The 16,248-nt window shown below is 52.5% G+C and overlaps 1 protein-coding gene across 1 annotated transcript; it reads left to right on the top strand.

Moving 5' to 3' along the window:
• Positions 1–2,207: 2,207 nt before the first annotated feature.
• On the top strand, positions 2,208–4,220 carry SPPL2C (signal peptide peptidase like 2C). The gene has a single exon (XM_024761218.1). The coding sequence runs from the start codon at positions 2,208–2,210 to the stop codon at positions 4,218–4,220; it is 2,013 nt and encodes a 670-aa protein (XP_024616986.1).
• Positions 4,221–16,248: the final 12,028 nt, after the last annotated feature.

Below are 16,248 nucleotides of genomic sequence, written 5' to 3'. Positions count from 1 at the left end.
TCTGATTGGGTCCAGAAGAATTACAAGGTGGCCTGTCCTGAGCACAGTGCCCTGGAGGGGACCGGAGCTGCTCCTTGCTTTGTTCTTTTGAAAATCGGGGTAAAACACACACAATATAAAACTTACCATTTCAACCGATTCAACACATTAAAGACACTCACAGTGTTGTGCAACCATTCAGCCGCCACCAGCCTGCTTTCTGTCTCCACGATTTGCCTATTCAGGAAATTTCATAAAAGTAGAGTCATGTGATATTTGTCCTTTTGTGTCTGGCTTCTTTCCGTTGCTTCATGTTTTCAAGGTTCATCCACGTTGTGCTGTACATCAGAACTTCATTCCTTCGTAGGGCAGAATGATACTCCATTGTGCGGCTAGACTCCCCTTTCTTTATCTGTTCATCAGCTGAAGGACATTTGGGTTCTTTTCATCTATTCCAAGTTATTGTGAAGAGTGCTGCTACAAACATTCAAGGACAAGTTTTTGTCTGAACACCTGTTTTCCATTCTTTTGGGTATATGCCCAGGAGTGGAATTGCTGGGTCATATGGTAACTTTGTGTTTAACTTATCAAGGAACGGCCAAGTGTTTTCCACAGTGACTGGATATTCCCGCCAGCAACATACGAGAATCCCAATTTCTCCATATCCGTGCCAAAACCTGTTATTATCTGTTTTATTTTTTTTTATAATACTACCCCAGTAGCTGTCTTAGTCTTTGGTTTTTTGAAAGACCCAGAGACTTCTCTGGTGGCACAGTGGTTAAGAATCTGCCTGCCAATGCAGGAGACACGGGTTTGAGCCCTGGTCCGGGAAGATCCCACATGCCGCAGAGCAACTAAGCCCGTGCGCCACAACTATTGAAGCCCGCGTGCCGCAACTACTGAAGCCCGCGCTCCTAGAGCCCGTGCTCCACAACCAGAGAAGCCACTGCAATGAGAAGCCCGCTCACCGCAACGAAGAGTAGCCCCTGCTCGCCACAACTAGCGAAAGCCCATGCACAGCAACGAAGACAAAAAAAAGAACAGGGCCTAGAGTCTCCTGGACGTGGTGGAGCTGTCCTTGGAGGTAGGGCCTGAAGGACAAGAACGAGCAGCGGGTGAGGCCTTGGGCCAGAGATCAGAGCTGCAGTCAAGCCGTCAGGGAGACGGGCAGGCCCCGGGCAGTTTCCTGGACAGGGCAAGACCTAAGGGTCATGTCCAGTGTGAGAGCTGGATCTGGGAACCGGGGCTGGGGCCCATGGGGTGGGCTTCTCTGAGCCTCGGTTTACACATCCGTCAAATGGGGGTATTCGGGTAAGTTTAAGCTGCTGTAACAAAGAGACTCATAATAAGCCAGTGGCTTAAGGAAGATAATGTATCTAACAGTCCACGGTGAGCATCCCATGCTCCATGCAGACATCCAGGGACCTGGTTCCTTTTGCTCCCTTTCTCCCCATCCCTTAGGACAACGCCCTCCTCTCCAGAGCCAGTGGCCTGTCCATGACTGATTTGTGAGAAAAGGAAAGGGATGGACAAGGAGCCCCACAGTCTCTGGGTCCCCGAGGGACTCACATCATTTCTGCTCAATTCCATTGGTGAGAAATGGCCACGTGGCCATTCCTAAATCCAGGGGAGTCTGGGAATAAAACTCCAGTCATGTGCCTGCCCAAAGGGGTGTGATTTAAAAGACAGCTCACAGCCTCGTGCTGGGTGGGTGTAGTAATACCTCCTTGCAGGGTGCTGTGAGTACAGGTAAAGAACCCGGCACTTAGGAAGAGTTCAATAAAAGTGCACGATATCCCTGAGGTCAGGGCTCCCAGGGGCCTTGGAAACTCTCTGGTCTTATGTCCTCATTTCTCTGCAGTTAACGAAACAGGCACAGAGAGGAGAGGCCTCTGCCCGGGTTGCCCAGTGTGTAAGGGGCAAGGTGGCTCCAGCATCCTGGGTCCTCAACCCCATCCTCTCACCTCTTGTTTCAAATTAGCTGGTCCAGCTCCACTGGGAACTAGGCAGAGTATGGGGACCCAGATGACCTCTGCACCCAGAGGCAGGGTTGGGGGACAGGATTCCGAGAGGCTGCACGGCTTTGTGACTCCATAGGTGTGGCCCTGGTTTCCTGGATGGAAGTCAAAGCTGCTGCTCTGTGACTGAGGGCCACACCCAGCCCCCAGAAGGGGCAGTGGGCTGTGGGCAGCTGCCACACGGGACGCGGCGGCAGGCGCCTGAGGAGCATGGCGTGCCCGGGCTTCCTCCTCTTTCTATTCCTCTTCCTCTTTGCCAGCACCGCGGCCCGGGGGGAGTGTGCTGTGCTCCACGTGGCGTCGGACAACTGGAGCAAGGACTACTGCGTCCTGTTCCGCTCCGACTATGTCAGCCTGCCCCGGGACCTACACCACGCCCCACTCCTGCCCCTGTACGATGGCACCCATGCACCCTGGTGCCCAGGCGAGGACTCCCCCCACCAGGCCCACCCCGGCTCCCCCAGCCAGCAGCCCCTCCGCCAGACCACCGCCATGGTCATGAGGGGTAACTGCAGCTTCTACGCCAAAGGCTGGCTGGCTCAGGCCCGAGGAGCCCACGGGCTGCTCATCGTGAGCCAGGTCAGCGGCCGACAGCGCTCAGACAGCACCCCGGCGACCCAGGACCGCCACAAGCCCCTGCCAGACCTCACCATCCCCGTGGCCGTGCTCCGCTACACCGACATGCTCGACGTCCTGAGCTACACCCGTGGTGGCGCCAGGGTCCGCGTGGCCTTGTATGCACCCCCAGAGCCCGTCCTTGACTACGACATGGTGGTCATCTTCCTCCTGGCTGTAGGCACCGTGGCCGTGGGCGGCTACTGGGCCGGAGTGACCGAGGCTGACTGGCTGCAGCGGCGCCTGGCCCAAGGGGGAGGGGGGCCTGGCGGTCAGAATCAGCAGGAAGCAGTGGCAGCCCAACAGGGGCACAAGCAGAAAGGCGCAGCAGTGGACTTCACGCCGGCCATGACGGGCGCAGTGGTCGCCGTGTCCTCCTCCAACGTGCTGCTGCTCTACTTCTTCTACGACTGTTTCGTCTATGTCCAGATCGCCATCTTCGGCCTGGGCGCCAGCACCGGCCTCTACAGCTGCCTGGTGTCCGTGGTGCCGCAATACCGGTGGCTCCTGCCCGGCCGCCGGGCCTGTCTGCAGCTGCCCCTGCTGGCCGGCCTGTGCGTGGCGGTGACGGTCCTCTGGGTCGCCTACCGCAACGAGGACCGCTGGGCGTGGCTCCTGCAGGACATGCTGGGTGTGGCCTACTGCCTTTTCATCCTGCGGCGTGTGCGCCTGTCCACCCTCAAGAGCTGTGCCTCCCTCCTGCTGGCCCTGCTGGCCTTTGATGTCTTCTTCGTCTTCGTCACACCCCTGCTCACCAGGACCGGCAACAGCATCATGCTGGAGGTAGCCTTGGGCCCGGCAGACTCCTTGAGCCACGAGAGGCTGCCCATGGCGCTCAAGGTGCCCCGGCTGACCTTCTCAGCCTTGACCCTGTGTGCCCAGCCCTTCTCCATCCTTGGCTTCGGTGACATCGTGGTCCCCGGCTTCTTGGTGGCCTACTGTCACCGCTTTGACGTGCATATCCGCTCGCAGCAGGTCTACTTCATGGCCTGCACCGTGGCCTACGCTGTGGGCCTGCTGGTCACTTTTGTTGCCATGGCGCTCATGCAGATGGGCCAGCCCGCCCTGCTCTACCTGGTGTCCAGCACCCTGCTCACCAGCCTGGCCGTGGCTGCCTGCCGCCAAGAGCTCACCCTCTTCTGGACTGGCCAGGGCAGAGCCCAGAGCCACGCCCGGCTGGTGCCAAGGCTCTGCGGTGCCCCTTCAGTTGGCTCTGAGCAGAAGCAGGAGCGCGCAGCAGATGTCCACAGAGCCGGCGAGCTTGCGGGGGCCACTGAGCACCTGGCAGGGAACTTAGACGGCGGCCTTGGGAAGAACACGGCTGAGATTGTCACCATATCTGAGGATGAAGCCACCAGTCCTGAAGGCCACAGTGACAGCTCTGAGGGCTGGAGTGATGCCAACCTGGAGGCTGATGAGCTGCCCTGTACCCACCCTGTGGCCTCAGAGGAGCTGACGCCACTGATGCCACTCATGCCGCCGCCCTCGGAGCTGGGCCACACCCACGCCCAGGCCCAGGCCCACGATGCTGGCCTGCCCCGGACGGGGCTCCACAAGAAGAAGGGCCTGGAGGTAAAGAAGAGCATGTCGACCCAGGCTCCTTTGTGAACCGGGGGCCCCGGGACTTGTGCCTCTAGACTATTGCAGAGCAAAGCCATGTGTGGCACAAAGAAATCGGGGCATTAAAGATATTCCATATCTGCCCAATGGAGCCTCTTTGTTTGTTAGGACTGTAAGAAAGCAGCAACCACGGAATAAGTCCATGCAGAGACTGGAGGGCCCTTAGGACAGGCCCCATCTCCCCCTGCAGCCCAACCCCGGCCTCACTGTCCATCTTTTTCTCATGCTCAGGTCCAATTGAACAATTACTCTTCCTTGATCACACCACATCCTCTCCCTCTCTCTTTGCACATGCTTTTCTCTCTGGCTGAGACACCCTTCCCATCCCAGACAGATATATCACAGCCCAGCTCCCTCACTCACTGGAGAATTTCTAAGCAGCCTTCAAGTGTCAGCTCACTACCACCCTTCCCGCTAAGCGTCCCTGCTCTAGGCATCCTGGACAGCAACACCACGCCCAGCATGTGCCTGCTGTCATCCACCTTCTGCATCCACAGGCATCAAGTATGCGCCTACTGTGTACACCACCCTGTGGTGGGCACAGAGGGAGACTGCTGTCCAGCTGGGGGAAGGGTGGGGGATGGAGAACAGACAAGAAACAACTTGAGACTCATCTCAAAACGGGGATGGAGAGGTTGGAGCCGGAGTGGAAGAATTTAGGAGACCACGGCTCTAGTTCCCGTGCTTCCTTCCCTGACCCTGGACGATGGACCAATCTCTTAACCTCTTTGAGGTTCAGGAGTCTCATCTTCAAAATGGGACCTAGGGCTTCCCTGGTGGCGCAGTGGTTGAGAGTCCGCCTGCCGATGCAGGGGACGCGGGTTCGTGCCCCGGTCCGGGAAGATCCCACATGCCGCGGGGCAGCTGGGCCCGTGAGCCATGGCCGCTGAGCCTGCGTGTCCGGAGCCTGTGCTCCGCAACGGGAGAGGACACAGCGGTGAGAGGCCCGTGTACTGCAAAAAAAAAAAAAAAAAAATATGGGACCTATACCATGTCCACCTGGAGGCAGGGGCATGGACAAAATGACCTCTTGAGGACCCTACAGTTTCTTTAGTTTTATGGTGTGTTTATATGTTGCTTAAGCAGAGCAAACAAACTCCGGGGTGAGGGAAGGCTTCCGGAGGAGGCTATGTGGGAGGGGCAGTGTGGTACCGTGGTTAGAGTTCTGGAACCAGCAGCCTACCGGAAATTCCAGCTCCACCACTGACCTGTCCTGTGTCATTGAGCAAGTGATTTAACCGCTTAGTGCCTCGGTTTTCTCACCTGTAGAATGGGATAATAATAGGACCTACTGTGGGGGTTTGGGGGAGGTGTGACTGCATTGGCTTATATACGAGGGCTGACGCAATGCATGTAGGGAGATCGATATGAATGTTAGCTCTGTGTATCTTACTCCCCTTTGTGAAAGGAGCTGAAGGAATCAAATCCAACCCCTACAAGCCTTTGGGTTCTGGCCCCAACTTCCTCCCCTCATCCCCTCCACACCCAGCATTCCTGCTCTTATCACCACCAGCGAGCACATACCAGTCCCCGTCACACACATCTTCCCTCTGCCCCGCCAGGACCCTCCCACGTGCTGGGTCCTCTACCTGCAACTTTCCACTCCTCCTACCCCCAGAATCGGGTCTGGCCAGTTTCTTGTCCATCCAGCCCCAGCTCAAACGCCCCCTCCTCATGGAAGCCCACCTTGATGACCCTTCCTAAAGCAGCCCCTGGCCTCAATCACATCACCCTATACCCGGTTCATTAGTCTTCTCGTCTCCCCCAGCCATGTCAGCTTGGTGAGGGCCAGGAACCCTCTTGTTCATCTGTGTAGAACAGGGCCTGGTAGGTAGCAGCTGCTTGAGTTATATTTGCTGGAGGAATGAATGAATGAATGAATCATTGAATGAATGAATGGAATAAATGAACCAATGAATTCTGGGCAAAGCCTGGCCACTGCCTGGAGTTCTGATCCAGACAATGAAGTGAACCTGGGCAAGAGAGGCAGCCCTCCTGGGAATCCTCACCCACCACAGCCTTCCCGGCCATCCTGGGAATGCTCACCCACCGCAGCCTTCCCGACCATCCCCTGCTGCGGCCACAAGAGTGTGAGCCGAGGGCAGGTCTGGTCTCAACCCACCTCACTCAATTCTTAAAGCTGGTTGTAATGAATGAATGCATGAATGAGTTGCTCCAGCCTGAACGCCACGAGCGAACACCCCAGGCCGCCTCCCTGGGGTACTGCAGGGCCTTGGTCAGTGTGGAGATGAGACTCTGAGGGTTCTGGCTGGGCCCTGGGGGTGGGGAGGAAGGGGGCCAGGTAAAGGGTATCTCAAAGAAAGTCCCACTCACTGGGGACGAAGCGCAGCCCCCTAGGCAAACAGCATCTGAAGGCCGGGTCTGGACAAGGGCAGAGAGAGGAACCCGGGCCAGGACACTGACCAGAGAGGTTGGCAGCCCCTTCTGCTGGAGCCAGAGACCATCTGGCCTGGACAGAGGGGCCTCCACAGGCTCTGGCTCACCTCCAGCCAGGGCGACCTCCCCACTGCTGACCTGCGTCACTGGGCCCGCCAAGTGTGGGCTATACCCCTCTGCCAGGCCCAAGGGGGAGGGCTGAACAGAGCTGAGGCCCCTCGGTCCCCCTCACCGCCTAGACTGGGGGGCAAGGGAGCTCTGCTTTCCCAGGAACTTGCAGTCGGAGTGGCTTTGAGGACGCTGGACTGGAGCCCCCTGGGCAGGGCGATGCCTGCCTCCAAGGAGAGGATGCTCAAGGGAAGCCCTCCCCATCCCACCCACTGCCACGTCCAAACAGATTCAGGGAAGAATGAATCCAACTCTGTCCTCACTCTTCTAACATTCAGAGACTATTCTGCCTATAAAATGGGGGGAATGATACTGCCTACCTCGGGGGTTCTGGCACGTATTAAAGCAACCGGGTAAGGAGCCGAGCCTGGGCTCCCGACATCTTGTAGCGCTGCTGTCGCTGCTCTTCTCTGATGACCCAGCATCCCCTGCTCCTGCCCTGACTCCAGAGCCAGGATCCTCTCTTAGCTGCTGGCTGTGTTTCCCTTTGCCAGTCTGCTTCCCAGGGATTGGGCCGAATCCAGGTGGCTGTCACCTGTCAGAGGTGCCCAGAGTTGGCAACCCCCATCTGAGTGCCAGAGGGACACAGAGTACTGCACATGTACACACACACACACACACACACGGATACGTGCAAGTAGACATGCACACACATCCGTACTGCACCCTCAGGTAGCTAATGACAGAGCAGTACAGTGGGACCAGGGCCTGACCATCTTCCCCTGGGCTAGCAGAGACGGTGGCAGGCAAGCCTGCGCCCCGGTCTGATGGCTCCCCTGCCCTCACCTGTTCCGTCCTCTGCTGCTTTTGCACTTTGAACCCCATCTCAACACCTGCAGAGCCCAACCTGTGACAGGTGAAACCTAAGATGGGGAGGTGGGGAATTCCCTGGCAGTCCAGTGGAATCTCTGGTCAGGGACCTAAGATCCCACAAGCTGCACAGCACAGCCAAACCCCCCTCCACACCCCGCCCCCCCAAAAAAAAAACTAAGATGGGACCAGGGCAGGAATGAACTCCTGAGCCATGCCCAGGGCTCCAGGTGGCCCAGTCCCAGCTCTGGGGCTGCGCTGTGTTCAGGCTGCCCGGCATTTTTCTCTGTGGCCTCATTTAATCCCAGCAAGAACCCCATGAGCTGAATAGTCACAGCCTAGTTGTTTTCTAGTTGGTGAGAAGTTTGGTACCAGAGCTTTTGGCTTCCCTTGATAGTGAGAACCAGCAAGGACCCAAGAGATGCTCTGTCCCACAGATGAGGAAAGGAAAGCCCAGAGAGTGTCAGGAGCCACCCAACATCACACAGCAATGGGACAGCATAAACAGAACACAACTCCGGTCTTCTGCCTCCCAGCCCAGCAGCTGGGATCAGTTCCCATCCTCAACACCGTTCCTCTCTGCACACCCCGATCTGCAAAATATGCCTCCTCCAGGAAAACCCAGGGTCTACCCATTCCTTTGCCTTGTGCCCCTCAGGACGTTCAGCCCTCTATTCTCTTTGGGAAATAATTGTGTGTGGAAGGTTTGTGATTCACCATCAAGCATCTCTTCAGCTAGCACAGGAGGACACAGCTGCGCTCTGAGTCACTGAGACTTGGATTCAAAGTCCAGCATTGCTACTCACTTGCCGTGTGCTGCTGGACAACTGAAGCCACCCCCTGCCTTGATATCCTCATCTGTAAACTGGGCTGCAAAGGTTTACACTGTGGGTTTGTCGAAAGGATTAAATGAGGTGAGGTATGTGTTCACTCAGCTAACACATGCTAAGCGCTAATGATAGGCTAGATACACATGTTATCTCATTACCCGATGCCCAGGTTTCAGAGCAAAATTTCCAGGACAGCACTTGTCACACCTCCAAATGCCGTCTTTCCCAAATCAGCTTACAATTCTTCCTGGCTGAGCTCCCAGAGGGGGTGTCATCCTCTTCCCTTCCAAGGGTTAGGATGTCCGGCCATGCCCAGTGAGGTGTGGTGTGAGGGTGGGTGCCTGGCGGCGAACAAGGGCACCACCGCATAACCAGAAGAGGAATCCCTCCTCAGTTAGACTGAAACGCGGAAGGTTTTGTGCCTTTTTTCCTGCAACGCTGAACTTTGTGCGCTCCTGTCCTGCCATCTCCTGGTCAGTAATGTAAGAGCAGGCGGGCTCACGCTCCAAGGGCCAGGGGCATTCCATCAGGGAACTTTGGAATAATTATAGTCGGGGGTGATATTCCAAAAATGTACGATAAACTACCCATCAGCAAAGTTCTGGAGTCCCTAATGGGCCCAAGGTTAACTCTTTAGAAGCTGGCTGTGAGGAAGCGGAGGTGTCCTGGAGAAGGGTCTGAGAGTATTTTGATATTTTAAGAAATGAAGTAGCCCCAATGCAGCATCACTAAACATCCTTAATGCTTGAAGGGTCCATGCCCTGGTGCTTACCCCACCCCCATAGAATCAGGTCACCTTGAATAAGTGACCTTATTGTGAATAACGAATTCTGTGTTTCAAGACCCCCAGGACGTGGACCGTTGCTAGGTGAGGGGGACTCCCCATTTTGTCCCCTGGTCCCCCCAGTACTTGTTCTTGTAGGTCCACAGATGCCCCTTCCCACACACAGCACAGCGAGCACGTCCCTGCCCATCACTGGTTTACTTTCCAGACGCTTAGTTTTATCTTTGGGAATACCTACTCTTCAGCCTCTAGGACTCTTGGCTAGAGTTCTTCCAGCCACATAAGTCTGAGTCCAGGTCTCACATCTCACCTCTGAGCCCACCTAGAATTATGGAACACAGTCTCAGAGAGACCCCAGGAAGGGGAAGCTGGAAAGGGAAACTGAGGCTTCACTGGGAGAACCCTGGGCTGCTGACATTGGGAGGAGGAGTTCTGAGAAATGCCTTTAAGTGGCTTCCCCAGCCTCTTAAGGACTTGAACGGTGCAAAAGACTAGGGGGAGGATGGTGTATGAGGTCTGAGTGAGGGTGTTGGCAGAGCCTCCAGGGACCTTTCAGAACTCTCCATAACTGAGGACAGAGAGTGAGAGCTGCCTGCCTGAGGTCACACAGCAAGCCACTGACAAGGCGAAGAACGTGGAAACTAACCCAAGAACCCTTCACAAACAGGAAACTCTGGAATGCAACTGCTTGCCTTTCAGGGATTGTTTCACAAGGTCCCAATTTCCCACCACATTCTTGGTTTTCTTAAAGCAGGAGGCTCTTGGACCCAGAGAGCAGAGAACTTCTCTGGGCAAAATCCTCAGCCCCTCATAAGTCATCCTGGGCAAAGCCTGGCCACTGCCTGCAGTTCTGACCCAGATGATGAAGTGAACCTGGGCAAGAGAGGCAGCCCTCCTGCGAATCCTCACCCATCACAGCCCAGATTGTCTTCCCAGCCATCCCCTGCTACAGTGTGAGCCATGGGTGGGCCTGGTCTCAACCCACATCACTTAATTCTTAAAGCTGGTTGCGATAAATTGAATAGCATTCCCTCCAAAAGACAGTCACGTCCTAATCCCTGGAACCTGTGAATGTTACCTTATATGGAAGAAGAAAAAGACGACTTGGCAGGTGTGATTAAGTTAAGGACCTTGAGGTAGGGAATCTGTCTTGTATTATCCAAGTAGGTCCTAAATGTAATCACAAGGGTTCTTATAAGAGGAGGATTACACACACAGAGGAGGAGAAGGCAATGTGAAGATGGAAGCAGAGCTGAGAGTGATGTGGCCACCAGCCAAGGATTGCCGGCAGCCCCCAGGAGCTGGAAGGAGCAAAGACCAGATTCTCCCTGGGAGCCTCCAGAAGGCGCACTGGCCTGCTGACCTCTTGCTTTCAGGTGAGTAGTCCTGATTTCAGACTTTTGGCCGCCAGAACTGTGAGAGAATGAATGTCTGTTGTTTTACTCCACCGAGATTGTGGTAATTTGTTACAGCTGCCACAGGAAACTAGCGCGCTGGTCAGCAGGTAACCCTGACACAAGCTGCCTGAGTGCCCAGCCCTGTGCTTGAGAATTAAATGTCTCACAGAGCAGATGAGACAAAGACACAGCCCCACAGCAACACACCTAGTCCTTCCCGCTGGGGAGAGCCGGGCACCCGGAGTCAGTGAAGGAGAGACCGGAGCTGGGGGTCTCCGTTGCGATAGCCAGTGAGTGTTTCCCAGTTCCAGCTGCTTTATCAGGCTCCAGGGGCTTCTTTTTATCGTGATTTTACTGTGCTTTGGAGAAAAAGTGGAGAGCACAAAAAAGTAGATAAAAAGCACAATTCCTGTTAAACTTCGGTATGTTTCCAGGCAGTCATTTTTTTCCCCATTCACAGATTTTTATTTGTGTGTTTCATTTACATAGTTATTATCAAAATGGATATATACATTGGTATTCTGCTATGAATAGTCTATGTACCTTTTGAACCTTTATGTGGAACGGGCTATGTAGTATCCCATAGCAGATAGAACTTCATAGACTTCACATTCTCTTTATTGGATGTTTGATCTGTTTACTACAGCACCGTGGGGAATATCTTTGACAGTAAGTTACTTTACATGTTTTAGGAGATTTCTGTAAGATAGATCTAGTAATTTTACTTCTGGGAAACTAGGGGTATGAAAATCTCTAAAGATGGTAATGCATTTTGCTAAATTACTTTCCAAATTGTGTGTGTGTCAATTTACCCTCTGCGTGTGCTGTAAAACATGGAAGTAACCATTTTACCACACTTCCACCAGGATCTTTTCCAATTTGCTATGATGAAAAACAATATCACTTTCAATTTGCATGTCTCTACTTAACAGTGAGGTTGGACTTTTATTTCCACACTCTGGTTTATTAACAGAATACTCTCCACTCCCGGGCTTAGCACGGTGTCCAACCAGTCATAATTTCCTGTTGATTCTATGCTAGGAAAATCTCTGGGATCTATTTTCTCCTTCCCATTTTTACAGGCTTATTTCAAGATGTCACCTCTCACCTGGGGATGAGAGGTCATTAGGATCCTTGAGGAAAAACAAAAAGAACACAACTATTCTTGGTCGTGTCCTTCTTGCTGAAAGACCTTGGATGCCTCCCTGCTGTCTGTCAAACCAAGCCCAGCTCCTCGGCTTGGTGTTTAAGGCAGTCCGTGATCAGCCTTCCCTACAGCCAAGCTTGCCTGCTATATCCCCCAGCCACCCTGTGTGTGTAGCCCTTCACACATGCTCGCCCAGCTCCGTGCCTCTGATCCACCTTCCACTCACTTGGAATGTGCTCTTGCACCTTTCCCTAATACCTATGCACGTTGTATATCCAGAGATTCACGCCACACTCTCCAGCACCCCCGTGCAGGGCCCTGTCCAAGGTCCTGGACACAAACATTACCCGGGATGTAGTTCCTGCCTCAGACGGTTTCACCGTCAGGAGTGGGTGGATGAGGGCATAGATTCATACATTCTGATTAATTCAGGCCCTTTGGCTTCAAGGAACAGGAACCCATTCAAAGTATCTCAAGCAAAAAAAGAGCTTATTGGAAGGACACGGGGTTTCTCAGAGCACCAGGGCAAACAGCCCAGTTGGGGCTCATGGGAATTGGGAATTAGAGAGCTGTCAGAAAGCAAAGGCGTCCTCTGCCTCTCCAGGCTGTACAGGCTCTGTGCGTCCGCTTCCTCTCTTCCCCTCCCGAGCCAGCTGCCTCTGCACGCTCATTTTTGCTCTTGCCTCATCGTGGCACTGGTCCCAACTCTGCATCGTGGTCTCTGCCCATGGACCACCACCATTGGGCAATGGTCTCCATTCAGACACCATTCTGATTCTCAAGAGAGGGACTCGGCTGAGCTCAGATTTACTCTATGTGGTCGGGGTCTTTTCATTGGTTGTTGGTGAGCCCATGGGCCCTTGATTCAACATCTACTCCTGGTCCAATCAGCTGCGGCTGGAAAAGGACAGCGAGAAGAGCAGGGTCAGATAGTATGAAGGGTTGTCAGAATCTGAATTATATCACGATCCCAAGGTGAAGCCTCTGCTTATTAAGGTCTAAGAAGCACTGCTTTAGAGCAAGGGTTCTCAAAGAGTGATCCCTGATCCAGCAGCAGCAGGCTTGCCTGGGAACTGGTCAAAGATGCAAATTCTGTAAAACAACTATACTTCAGTTAAAAAACAAAATCGGGCTTCCCTGGTGGCGCAGTGGTTGAGGGTCCGCCTGCCAATGCAGGGGACACGGGTTCGTGCCCCGGTCCGGGAAGATCCCACGTGCCGCAGAGCGGCTGGGCCCGTGAGCCACGGCCGCTGGGCCTGCGCGTCTGGAGCCTGGGCTCCGCAACGGGAGAGGCCACAACAGTGAGAGGCCCGCGTACCGCAAAAAAGAAAACACACACACACACACACAAAATCATCCAATGTCTTCTTAACCAAACAAAGAAACAACCAAAAGAAATGCAAATTCTCAGGCCCCTCCCCAGGGCCTGGAGGGGGCCTGGGAAGGAGCTGGGCGCTTCCCACAGGTTCTCAAAACAAGCCCCACCCCCACCCTCTGTTTTCCACAGAGAAAATTCCCACCTTCCTTCCATGGTGAAGAGCCAGTGCCTTGCTCTCCACCTGTCCCCTGTGGGGCTGACAAAGACATACCACCACACAGGCTATTGTGTATAAATGAAACATGCTGTTGCTTGCTTATGCTGGCCAGAGGCAGGGCATCCCTCCCTTCTGTCCCCATTTTCCTACTCAGGCAACAATGGATGATTTCTGTAGTCCCTTCAAGGATTATGGGTTTTAATGGCCTGGTTGGTTCCCACCTATATTAGTTTCCTGTGGCTGTTATAACAAATGACCACAAACCAAGTGGCTTAAAACAACAGAAGTTTATTTTTTCACAGTCTGGAGGATGGAAGTCTGGACTTCAGGTGTCACCAGGGCCACGCGCCCTCGGAAGGGTCTAGGGGAGAAGCCTTCTTTCCTTCTTCCAGCTTCTGGTGACCCCAGGCGTTCCTTGGCTTGTGGCTAAATAACTCCAGTCTCTGCCTCCACGTCCACATGGCTTTCTCCTCTTCTCTGTGTGTCTCCAATCTCCCTCTGTCTTTATCGCGTGACAATATGTGTCATTGGATTTAGGGACCACCTTGGTAACCCAGGGTGACCTCTTCTTGAGGTTCTTAATAATTACATCCTCAACCACCTAAATGGGAAAAGAATTTGCAAAAGACTAGATACGTGTATATGTATAACTGAATCACTTTGCTGTATACCTGAAACTAACATGACATTGTTAATCAACTATACTCCAATATAAAATAAAAAGTTCTTTAAAAATTGCATCCTCAAAGACCATTTTGCCTAATTAGGTCACAATCACAGATTCTGGGTGGACATATATTTGGGGAGGGGGGCACCGTTCAACACACTACACCACTGGCCCTGCCAAATATTTGGGACCAGACTAGGGACAAAGGGTGTCTCCACCCCATCTCCTTCCTTATCTAGAGTAACTACAAGTGACAAGATTTCTGTTTAGCCCCATTTTAGAGCCAGAGGGAGAAGAATATCGAGACACAGCCCCCCTCCTCAAGGAACTGATGGTTGGGTGGAAGCAGAGCAGCCAGGAAGGGTGCCACCTTTGCACCCCCGCCCACGGCAGTGCCCACCTTGGCCTGCCATCTCCCGTCAATTTCTGGAGTTGTGGCTGGAGGATGAGAGAGTGGCCTAGAGGGGGCTCGGAGCGCCCTGGGCGGTGCTCTGGGAATTGCAGGGGCCCCAGCGATACCAAGACGCACACTCCTTCCTTCTACAGTTTCCATTCTGCCAGGGCAAGAGGTTTTATGATTGCCAGGACAGCAATTAAAGAAGGGACAATCAGTCAATGGCACATTCTTGGGCCTTGGCGGCCAGCGTTCTCTGCATCCTGCCTCAGAGGGAGATGAGAATTTCCAGAAAGCAAGCTGGTGTCCAGAAAAGGCCCATCCCAGACGGCCTCTAATGTCATTAGCCCAGCGATGATGAGTGAAATGAGGTACAAGCGAGCAGCCCTGGCCCCACTTGGTTCTCTGAGGGATGCTGATAAGAACATGGTCTCCCAGCTGGGGACCACAGAGCATGGACCAGGAGAGAAAGGAAGCAATTGAGAGGCAGGAGAACCGAGGACAGGGTGTTTGTAGTGGAAATAGGCAATCGATAGACCTGGGTTTTCATTTCACTAATTAGCTGTGTGAGCTTAGAAGAGTTCTTAAATAAAGAGCCTCTGCAAATCATTATAAAAAGACAAACAATCCAAGAAGGGAAAAAATGGGCAAAGAATTTTGAACTGGCATCGTACAGAAGAAACACAGATGGCCAAAAAAAAAAAAATACAAGAAGGTGTTTGATCTTTCTAGTAATTAGGGAAACAAAACTTAAAACAACCAGAACACAAGTGAGAAAATTGGTGATATCTGAGTAAAGTCTGCTGTTTGTTTAATAGCTTTGTACCAATGTTAATTAATGTCTTAGTTTTGATCACTATATGAGGTTATGTAAGATGCTGACATGAGGAGAAGTTGGGGGAAGGGACTATAAGAACTCTGTATTTTCAGAACTTCTCTGTTAGCCTAAACTTATTTCAAAATAAAAAGGTAAATAACAACTACTATAACAACAGTAACAGAGGTATCACTGTCTTCCCAACACAGGGGCAAGAATTATAAAGATTAATATAGCATTGGAGCTATATGGCTATAGCTATTGAACCAGCATTGGAGGTGGTGGTGCTGAGAAACAGGCTGCCATACATACCGTTGGTGGGAAGGTGATTTGATACATCCTTTTTGGAGAGCACTTTGGCAGCATTGATTACAATTTCATTATGAGAACCCCTGGACCTGGGACTTCCACGGCTTGGTATTTACCCAAATCCTTGCACTTGTATTCAGAGAGGCATGTCCAATGGTATTTGCCACAGCCCTGTTTCTAATAACCAGGGGCAACCCAAATGCCCAAGAGAGGAAAGGTTAAATGATATAGTGCATCTAACCATGAAATACTATGCAGCAGGTAAAAAGAATGCAATCCATCCACATGAACAAAAGTGAAAAGGTTTCCAAAGCCAAAAAGTATAATTCCACCGATGTGAAGGAAAAGCCCAAATAAAGCCGTACATTTCTAAACGTACATATACAAAGGTATAGGCCGACCCAAAAGTCAGGAACAGCACCCTCTCGACTGGTCAAAGTTCCCTCTGGAGAGGACAGTGGGGCAGAGATTGGGACAGGCACGGGTGGGTGGGGCTGTGCCAAAGGGGGCTTTTTCTTTTTCTGTATTCTCTGAATTTTTAACATGAAAGCTCATGTATTACTTCTGCAGGTTTTTAAAATAATTATTTTTAAAACCTGCCCAAGTAATTTAACCTTCTCTGACCTGTAATTTCCTGGTCTTTAAAATAAAAGAGTTAGTAATACAATGTTATATGTCAATTATGTATGTATAAAATAGAAAAACAACAAAGATGTATTGTATAGTACAGGGAATTATAGCCATTATCTTATAATAACTTT

This window comes from Neophocaena asiaeorientalis, unplaced genomic scaffold (genome assembly GCF_003031525.2).
Source record: "Neophocaena asiaeorientalis asiaeorientalis breed wild unplaced genomic scaffold, Neophocaena_asiaeorientalis_V1.1 scaffold30, whole genome shotgun sequence".
Taxonomy (NCBI): Eukaryota; Metazoa; Chordata; class Mammalia; order Artiodactyla; family Phocoenidae; genus Neophocaena; species Neophocaena asiaeorientalis.
The sequence above is the reverse complement of the archived record's forward strand: the minus strand, read 5'-3'. Positions and strand labels throughout refer to the sequence as shown.